Raw genomic sequence first — 9,606 nt, 5'->3', positions numbered from 1 at the left:
TTCTCTTTCTCTCTCCTCTTTTTCTTTTCTCTCTCTCCTCTTCCTACTTTTATCTCTTCTCTCTTTTTTCTCTTCTCTTCTTTTTCTTGCTCTTTTTTTTCTCCTTTTTTCTCCTTTTTTCTTCTTCTCTTTCCCTTTCTTTCTTAACTCTTCTCTCTTTTTCTCTTTCTTCTTCTCTTTCCTCGTTCTCTTCTTCTTCTTTCTCTTCTTCTCTCTATCTCTTCTTTTCTCTTCTTCTCTCTCTCTTGCTTCTATCTCATCTCTTTCTTTCTCACTTTTTTCTCTCCTTCTTTTCTTTTCTCTTCTCTCTCTTGTTCTTCTTTCTCTTTCTCTTCTCTTCTTCTTTCTCTCTCTTTCTTTTCTCTTTCTTTATTCTCTTCTCTCTACTTCTCTCTTATTTTTTCTTCTTTTCTTCTACCTTTCTCTGTCTTTCTCTTTTTCTTCTCTTTCTTCTTCATTCTTTCTTTTTCTTCTTCTCTTCGTCTTCTCTCTTTCTCTCTTCTTCTACTTCTTTTCTTTTCTTCTCTCTTCTTTCTTCTCTATTTCTTTCTTCTCTTCTCTTTTCTTTCTTCTTTGCTTTTCTTTTCTCTTTCCTTTCTCTTCTTCTCTTTCTTTCTCTTTTCTTTCTTCTTCTCCTCTTTCTCTCTTTCTCTCCTTCTCTTTTTCTCTTTCTTCTTTCTACTCTTTCTTTTCTCTCTTTTCTCTTCTTTCTCTCTTCTCTTTCTTCCCTTCTTCTTCTCTTCTTCTCTTCTTTCTCTGCTTTCTTTAACTTCTTCTTTTACTTCCTCTTTTCTTTCTTCTTTTTCTTTCTTTTCTACTTCTTTTCTCTTTCTTTCTCTTCTCTCCTTTCTCTCTTATTCTGCTTTCTTTCTCTTTTTTTTCTTCTCTCTCATTCTTTCTTCTTCTTCTCTCACTTCTTGCTTTCTTCATTTCTCTTCTCCTTTTCTTCTTTCTTCTTTCTCTTCTCTGTTTCTCTTCTTTCTCTCTTCTCTTCTCCATTTCTTCTCTTTCTTTCTTTCTTCTTTCTTCTCTTCTTTCTTCTCTTCCTCTCCTTTCTCTCTTCTTCTTTTTTCTCTTTTCTCTTCTTTCTCACTTCTCTTCTTCTTCTTTCTTTCTCTTTGCTTACTTCTCTTCTCATCTCTTCTTTCTTTACTCTCTTTCTCTTCTCTTTTTCTTTCCTTTCTCTCTCTCTCTTTCTTTCATCTTTCTGCTACTCTTTCTAAAATTCTTCTTCTCTTTCTTTCTGTTCTTCTCTTTCTTCTTTTTCTTTCTTTCTTTCTCTCATTTCTTCTTCTCTTTTCTTTCTCTCTCTCTTCTTCTTCTTTCTTCTCTTCTTCACTTCTTCTTCTCTTCTCTCTTCTTTTTTCTTTTTTTCTTTCTTTCTGCTTCTTCTTTTCTTCCTGCTTTTTCTTTCTCACTTCTCTTCTTCTTCTCTCTTTCATCTTCTCTCTTTTCTTTCTCTGCTCTCTTTCTTTCTCTTCTTCTTTAACTGTCTTTCTCTCTTCTTCTTTCTTTCTCTTCTTTTTCTCTTCTTTCTACTTCTCCTCTCTTCTTTTCTCTCTTTTCTTTTCTCTTCTTTTTTTCTCTTCTTTCTCTTCTCTCTTCTTCTTTCTACTCTCTGCTTCTTCTTTCTCTTCTTCTCTTCTTCTTCTTCTTCTTTCTCTTCTTCTTCTCTTCTTTCTTCTCTTCTGCTTCTCATCTCTTTTTCTTTCTTTTCTCTTTTTCTTGCTTTCTCTTCTTTCTTTTCTCTCTTTTAACTCTCTTCTCTTCTTCTTCTCTTCTCTCTTTTTCTCTTTCTTTTTCTTTTCTTCTTCTTCTTCTTTTCTTCTTTCTCTTCTTTTCTTTCTCTTCTTCTCTCTTCAACCTTCTTCTTTCTTCTTTCTTCTCTTCCTTCTTTCTTTCTCTGCTCTCTCTTTCTCTTCACTTTCCTTTCTTTCTTTCTTCTTGCTTTCTCTTCTTCTTCTTTCATTCTTTCTTCTTCTCTTGCTCTTCTCTTTCTTCTCTCTTTCTTCTTCTCTCTTCTCTCTTCTTCTCTTCTTTCTTTCTTCTTTCTCTTCTCTTTTTCTCTCTCTTTTTCTTTCTCTCTGCATTCTGCTCTCTTTTTCTGCTCTTCTCTCCTTTTTTTTTTGCTCTTCTTCTTTCTCATTTCTTTTCTCTTATTTGCTTTCTTTTCTTCTTTTTCCTCTCTTCTTCCTTTTTCTTTCCTCTCTCTTGCTCTGCTTGCTTCTCTTTTCTTCTTTTTTTATCTCTTGGGTTTCTTCTCTACTCTTCTTCTTTTCTCCTTCTTTTCTTTCTTTCTCATTCTTTTTTTTTCTTCTTTTTCTCTGCTCTTTCTCTCTTTTCTCTTCTCTCTTCTCTTTCTCTTTCTCTTACTCTTTCTTTCTCTTTTCTTCTTTCTCTCCTTTGCTCTTTCTTTTTTCTCTTCACTTCCCCCCTCTCTTGCTCTTTCTTCTTTTTCTCTGCTCTCCTCATCTTTCTGCTTTCTTTCTTGTTCTCTATCTCTCTTCTTTCTCTTCCTTTTACTTTTTTGCTTCTTCTCTCTTTTCTTAGCTCTCATTTTTTTTTGCTTTGCTCCATTCTTTACTTTCTTTTGCTTTTCTCTTTTCTTTTTTTGCCCTTGCCTTTTCTTCTTCTCTTTCTCTTCTTTCTCTCTTTTTTGCTATTTTCTCTCTTGTCTTATCTTTCTTCTCTTTCTTCTTTCTTCTTCTTCCTCTTGCTTCTTCTTCTTCTTTCTTTCTTTTTTTGCTCCTTTTCTCTCTCTGCTTTTCTCTCTCCTCTGCTCTTTTTCTTGTTTCTTTCTTTCTCTCTCCCTTCTTTTCTTTTTGCTTTTCTCTCTTTGCTCCTTTTTTCTTCTGCTTTTCTTCTCTCTCTCCCCCCCTCCCTCCCTCCCCCCCCTTCCTTCCTGCCCCCCCCTCCCTCCCCCTTCCTTCCCCTCCCCCCTCCCCCTTTCCCCCCCTCCCCCCTCGTTTTCCCTCCTTCTCCCCTCTTCCCTCCCCCTCCCTCTCCCCCCTCCCCTCCCTCCCTCCCCCTTCTCGCCCTTCCCTCCCTCTCCCCCCCTCCTTCCCCTCCCCCCCCTCTCTCCCCCCCCTCTCCTCCTTCCCCCCTCCTCCTCTCCCTCCTCCTCCCCCTCCCCTCCCCCCCCTCCCCCTCCCTCCCTCCCTCCTCCCCCTCCCTCCCTCTCCTCCCTCCCCCCTCCCCTCCCCCCTTCCTCCCCCCCCCCCCCCCTCCCCCCTCCCCCCCCTCCTCGTTCCCTCTCCCTCCTCTCCCCCCCCCCCTCCTCCCTTCCCCCTCCTCCCTCCCCCTCCCCCTCCGTCCCCCTCCCCCCCCTTTCTCCTCCCCTCCCCCTCCTCCCCCCCTTCCCCTCTCCTCCTCTCCCTCCCCCCCTCTTCTCCCTCCCCTCTCTCCCTCCCCCCTCCCCCCTCCCCCCCTCCCCCTCTCCCCTCCCCCCTCCTCTCCCTCCCCCTCCCCTCTCCCTCCTCGCCTCCCCCCTCTCCCCCTCCGCCCCCCCTCCCTCCCCTCCCCCCCCCCCCTTCTCCCCTCCCTCCCCCCCCCCCCCCCCCCCCCCCCCCCCCCCTCCCCCCCCCCCCTCCCCCCCCCCCCCCCCCCCCCCCCCCCCCCCCCCCCCCCCCCTCCCCCCCCCCCCTCCTCCCCCCCCCTCCCCCCCTTCCCCCCCCTCCCCCCCCCCCCCCTCCTCCCCCCCCCCCCCCCCCCCCCCCCCTCCTCCCCCCCCCCCCTCCCCCCCCTCCCCCCCCCTTCCCTCCCCCCCCCCCCCCTCCCCTCCCCCCCCCCCCCCCCCCCCCCCCCTCCCTCTCCTCCCCCCCCCCCTCCCCCTCCCCCCCCCCCCCCCCCCCCCTCCCCCCCCTCCCCCCCCCCCCCCCTCCCCCCCCCTCCCCCCTCCCCCCCCCCCCCCCTCCCCCCCCCCCCCCCCCCCCCCCCCCCTCCTCCCCCCTCCCCCCCCTCCCCCCCCCCCTTCCCCCCTCCCCCCCCCCCCTCCCCCCCCCCCTCCCCCCCTCCCCCCCTCCCTCCCCCCCTCCCCCCCCCTCTTCCCTCCCCCCCTCCTTCCCTCCCCTCCCCCCCCTCTCCCCCTCCCCTCCCCCCCCCCCCTTCCCCCTCCCCTCCCTCTTCCCCCCCCCCCCCCTCCCCCTCCTCCCTCCCTTCCCCCCTTCCCTCCCCCCCCCTCCTCCCCCCCTCCCCTCCCCCCCCCTCCTCCCCTCTCCCCCCCTCTCCCCTCCTCCTCCTCCCTCTCCCCCCCCTCTCCCCCTCTCCCCCTCCTCCCCCTCCCCCTCCCCCTTCCTCCCCTCTCCCCTCCCTCCCCTCCCCCCCCCCCTCCCTCTCCCTCCCTCTCCCCCCCCTCCCTCCCTTCCCCTCCCCCCCCTCCCCTCCTCCTCCCCCTCCCCTTCCTCCCCTCCGCCCCCCTCCCCTCTTCCCCTCTCCCTTCCCCCCCCCCCCCCCCTCCCCTCCCCCTCCCTCCCCCCCTCCTTCTCCCTCCCCCCTCCCCCCCTCCTCCCCCCCCCTCCCCCCCCTCCTCTCCCCCCCCCCCTCCCCTCCCCCTCCCCCTCCCCCTCCTCCCCCCCCCCCTCCCCTCCCCCCCCTTCCCCCCCCCCCTCCTCCCCCCCCCCCCCCCTCCTCCCCCCTCCCTCCCCCTCCCCCCTCCCTTCCCCCCCTCCCCCTCTCCTCTCCCCCCTCTCCCCCCCCCCCTCCCCCCTCCCTCCCCCCTCCCTCCCCCCCTCCCCCCCCCCCCCCTTCCCCCCTCTCCCTCCCCCCCCCCCTCCCCTCCCCCTCCCCCCTCCCCCCCCCCCCCCCCCTCTCTCCTCCCCCCCCCCTCCCCTCCCCCCCTCCCTCCCCCCCCCCTCCCCCCCTCCTCCCCCCCCCCCCCCTTCCCCCCTCCCCCTCCCCCCCCCTCTCCCCCCCTCCCCCCCTCCCCTCCCCCTCCCTCCCCCTCCCTCCCTCCCCCCCTCCCCTCTCCCCCCCTCCCCTCCCCCCTCCCCCCTCTCCCCCCCTCTCCCCCCCCCCTCCCCTCCCCCCCCCTCCCCTCCCCCCTTCCCCCCCCCCTCCCCCCCCCCTCCCCCTCCCTCCCCCCCCCTCCTCCCCTCTTCCTCCCCCCCCCCTCCCTTCCCTCCCCTCCCCTCCCCCCCCCCTCCCCCCCCCCCCCCCTCCCCCCCTCCCCTCCCCCCCTCCCCCTCCCCTCCCCCTCCCTCCCCCCCTCCCCCTCCCCCCCTCCCCCCCCCCCCCCCCCCCCCTCCCCCCCCCCCCCCCCTCCCTCCCCCTCCCTCCCCCCCTCCTCCTCCCCCCCCCTCCCCCTCCCCCCCCCCCCCCCCCTCCCCCTCCCCCCCCCCCCTCCCTCCCCCCCCTCCCTCTCTCCCCTCCCCCCCCCCCCCTCCCCCCCTCCCCTCCCCCCCCCCCCCCCTCCCCCCCCCCCCCCCTTCCCCTCCCCCCCCCTCCCCCCCCCCCCCCCCCCCCCCCCCTCCCCCTCCCCCCCCCCTCCCTCCCTCCCCTCCCCCCCCCCCTCCCCTCCCCCTCCCCCCCCCCCCCCCCCCCCCTCCCCCCCCTCCTCCCCCCCCTCTCCCCCCCCCCCCCCCCCCCTCCCCCCCCCCCCTCCCCCCCCCCCCCTCCCTCTTCCCCTCCCCCCCCCCTCCCCCTCTCCCTCCCCCCCTTCCCTCCCTCTCCCCCTCCCCCCCCCCCCCCCCTCTCCTCCTCCCCCCCCCTCCCCCCCCCCCCCCCCCTCCCCTCCCCCCCTCCCCCTCCCCCCCCCCCCCCCCCCCCCCTCCCCCCCTCCCTCCCCCCCCCCCCCCCCTCCCCCCCCTCCCCCCTCCCCCTCCCCCCCCCCCCTCCCTCCTCCCTCTTCCCCTTCCTCCCCCCCCCCCCTCCCTCCCCCCCCCCCCTCCCCCCTCCCCCCCCCCTCCCCCTCCCCCCCTCCCCCCCTCCCCCCCCCCCCCCCCCCTTCCCCCCCCCCCCCCTCCCTCCCTCCCCCCCTTCCCTCCCCCCCTCCCCCCTCCCCCTCCCTCCCCCCCCCCCCCCTCCCCCCCTTCCCCCCCCCTCCCCTCCCCCCCCCCCCTCCCCTCCCCTTCCCTCTCCCCCCCCTCCTCCCCCCTTCCCCTCCCCTCCCTCCCCCTCTCTCCCCTCCCCCCCCCCCCCCCCTCCCCCCTCCCCCCCCCTCCCCCCCCCCTCCCCCCCCCCTCTTCCCTCCCCCCTCTCCCCCCCCCCCCCTCCCCCCCCCCCTCCCCCTCCCCCTCCCCTCCCCCCCCTCCCCCCCCCCCCCCCCCCCCCCCCCCCCCCCCTCCTCCCTCCCCCCTCCCTCCCCTCCCCCCCTCCCTCCTCCCTCCCCCCCCCCTCCCCCCCCCCCCTCCCCCCCCTCCCCCTCCTCCCCCTCCCCCCCCCTCCCCCCCCCTCCCCCTCCCCTCCCCCCCCTCTCCCTTCCCCCTCCCCCTCCCCCCCCCCCCTCCCCCCCCCCCCTCCCCCCTCCCCCCCCCTCCTCCCCCCCCCTCCCTCCCTCTCCCCCCTCCTCCCCCGCCCCCCTCCCCCCTCCCCCCCCCCTCCTCCTTCCCCCCTCCTCCCCCTCCCCTTCTCCCCCCCTCCCTCCCCCCTCGCCTCCCCCTCCCCCTCCCCCCCCCCCCCTCCCTGCTCCTCCTCCTCCCCTCTGCCTCTCTCCTTCCTCCTCTCTTCTCCTCTCTCTCTTCCCTTCTCCCCTCTCTCTGCTCCCTCCTCTCTCTCCTCTCCTTCTCCTCCTCTTCCCCTCCCTCTTCCTCTCCTCCTCCTCCTCCTTCCTTTGCTCCTCCTTTGCTCCTGCCTCCTCCCTCTCCCCGCTCTCCTCCTCCCCTCTCTCCCTCTCCTGCCTCTCCCCCTCTCCCTCCTGCCTCTCTCCCCCTCTTCTCCCTCCTCTCCCCTTTCTCCTTCCCCTCCTCTCTTCCCCCCCTCCCTCTGCCCCCTCCTCCTCCTCCTCTCCCCCTCTCTCTCCCTCCCCTTCTCCCCCCCCCCCCCTGCCCCCCTCTCTTCCTCTTCCCTCCGCCCTCCCCTCTCCCCTCCTCCTCCTCCTCCTCTTCCTCCTCCTCTCTCTCCTTTCTCCCCTCTCCTTCCCTCCCCTCCTCCTCTCCTTCTCTGCTCCTTTCCTTCCTGCTCTCCTGCCTCCCTCTCTCCCCTCCCCTTTCCTCTCCTCTCTCTGCTCCTCTCCTGCCTCCCCTCCTCCTTCTCGCCTCCCTCTCCCTTCCCCCTCTCCTCTTCTCTCTTCTCTCCCCTCCCTTCCTCCTTCCCCCTCTCCTCCTCTCTCTCCTCCCTTTCCCTCTCCTCTCCTCCCTTTCCCCTCTGCTCTCCTCCCTCTCTCCCCCTCCCCCTCCTGTGCCTCCCTCCTCTCCTCTCCCCCTCTGCCTGCCTCCTCCTCTGTCCGCCTTCGTTCCCCTCTCCTCCTCCTGCCCTCTCTCCCTCCTCTCTGCCCTCTTCCCCTCCCCTCCTCTCCTCTCCTCCCTCTTCGCCCTCTCTTTTCCCCTGTTTTTCTTTCCCCTTTTCTTTGCCCTTTTTCTTTTTTTTTTTTCTTTTTTCCCTTTCTTCTTCTTTCCTTTTTCTGTCCTTTCTTCCCTTTTTTTTTTTTTTCCCCCCCCCTTTTCCTTTTCTTTTTTCCCCTTTTCCTCTTTTTTTTTCCTTCTTCTTTTTTTTTTTTTTTTTTTTCGGGCTTTCTCTTTTTTTTCCCTTTTTCCCTTCTTTTCCCTTTTTCCTCCCCCCCCTTTCCCCCTTTTCTTTTTTTTTTCTTTTTCCTTCCCCCTTTTTTTCTTTTTTTCCCCCCTTCTTTTGTTTTCTTTTCTTTCTTTTTTTTGGGGGTTTTCCTTTTTCCTCTCTTCTTTTTTTTTTTCTCTCTTTTTTCCTGTCCTTCTTTTTTTCCCCCCTTTCTCTTTCTTCTGTTTTTCTTCTTTTTTTTTCTGTTTTTTCTTTCCTTTTTCTCCTTTTTTTCCCTCTTTTCCCCTTTTTTTTTTTTTCTTTCTCTCTTCTCTTTTTTTCCCGTCTTTTTTTTTCCTCGTTTTTTTTCTTCTTTTTCTTTTTCCCCCCTTTTCTTCTTTTTCCTTGTTCTTTTTCCTTTCTTTTTCTCTTTTCTTTTTCCCCTTTTCCCTTTTTTTTTTTCTCCCTTTTTTTTTTCTTCTTTTTTTTTCCCCTTTTTTTTTTGGTTTTTCCTTTTGGGTTCCCTTGTTGGTTCTTCTTTTTTTTTCCCTTTTTCCCCCTTTCTTTTTCCCCTTTTTTTTCTTTCTTCGTTTGTTTTCTTCTCTTCTCCCCCTTTTCTCGTTTTTATTTTTTTTTTTTTCCTTTTTCCTTTTCCTTTTTTTCCTTCTTTTTTCTCTCTTTTTGTTTTTTTCCTTTCTTCTCTTTTCCTTTCCCCTTCTCTTGTCTCCTTTTTTTTCCCTTCCCTTCTTTTCCCTTTGCTTTTTTTTTTCCCCCTTTTCCCTTTTTTCTGTTTTTCTTTTTGCCTTCTTCTTTTTTTTCTTCCTTTTCTCTTTCTCTTTTTTGCTTTTTTTCCCCCTTTTTGCCCTTCTCTTTTTTCCTTTTTCTTTTTTTCTTTCCCCTTTTTCTTTCTTTTTCTTTTTTTTTCCCTTCTTTTTCTTTTTTTTCTCTTTTTTCTCTTTTTTTTTTGTTTTTTGTTTTTTCCCCCCCCTTTTTTTTTTTTTCCCTTTTTTTTTCCTTTTTTTTTTCCCCCTTTTTTTTTTTTTTCTCCCCCCCTTTTTTTTTTTTTCCCTTTTTTTTTTTCCCTTTCCCCTTTTTTCCCTTTTTTTTGTCTTTTTTTTTTCTTTTCTTTTTTGTTTTTTTCTTTTTTCCCCTTTTTTTTGTTTTTCTTTTCCCTTTTTCTCCCTTGCCCTTTTTCCTTTCTTTTTCTTTTTTTCCCTTCTTTCTTTTTTTTTTTTCCTTTTTTTTTTTTTTTTTTCCCCCCTTTTTTTCCCCTTTTTTCCCTTTTTCCCCTTTTCCCCCTTTTTTTTTTTTTTTTTTTTCTTTTTTTTTTTTTTTTTTTTTCCCCTTTTTTTTCTCTTTTTTTTTTCCCTTTTTTCCCCTTTTTTTTTTTCCCTTTTTTTTTTTTTCTTTTTTTTTTTCCTTTTTTCTCTTTTTTTCTTCCTTTTTCTTTTTCTTTTTCCTTTTTCCCCCTTTCCCTTTTTCGTCCTTCTTTTTCCCCTTTCTTTCTTTTTTCTCCCCTTTCCCCTTCCCCTTTTTGTCTTTTTTCTTTTTTCCCTCTTTTTCCCCCTTCTTTTTCTTTTTTTGCCCCTTTCTTTCCTTTTTTCTTTTTTTTTCCCTTTTTCCCCTTCCCCTTTCTCTTTTTTTTTCCCTTTTGCCCCTTTTTTCTTTTTTTTTTTCTCTTTTTTTCTTTTTCTTTTTTCTCTTTCTTTTTTTTCCCCTTTCTTTTTCTTTTTCCCCCCTTCCCTTCCTGTCTTTTCTTTTTTCCTTTTCTTCTTCCTTTCGCCCCCCTTTTTTCTTTTTCTTTCTTTCTTTTTTCTCTTCCTCCTCTCTTCTTTGTTTTTCTTTTTTTTGTTTTGTCTTTTTGTTTTTTTCTTCTTTTCTTTTTTTTCCCGCCCCTCTCTTCCTTTTCTTTTTCCCCTTGTTTTTTTCTTTTTTCCTTTTTTTTCCCCCTTTTTTTCCCTT

General features: G+C 55.2%; 1 protein-coding gene across 1 annotated transcript; it reads right to left on the bottom strand.

The window, feature by feature from the left end:
- Positions 1-1,093: 1,093 nt before the first annotated feature.
- Positions 1,094-9,372, bottom strand: LOC135442161 (uncharacterized; the record flags this gene model as incomplete). The annotated part of the gene is made up of 2 exons (XM_064701703.1): positions 1,094-1,196; positions 9,307-9,372. Coding segments are annotated over 2 exons (169 nt in total), but the record flags the coding sequence as incomplete, so codon positions are not given.
- Between the last annotated feature and the right edge of the window lie 234 nt (positions 9,373-9,606).

This window comes from Zonotrichia leucophrys, unplaced genomic scaffold (genome assembly GCF_028769735.1).
Source record: "Zonotrichia leucophrys gambelii isolate GWCS_2022_RI unplaced genomic scaffold, RI_Zleu_2.0 Scaffold_1517_10477, whole genome shotgun sequence".
NCBI lineage: Eukaryota > Metazoa > Chordata > Aves > Passeriformes > Passerellidae > Zonotrichia > Zonotrichia leucophrys.
The sequence above is the reverse complement of the archived record's forward strand: the minus strand, read 5'-3'. Positions and strand labels throughout refer to the sequence as shown.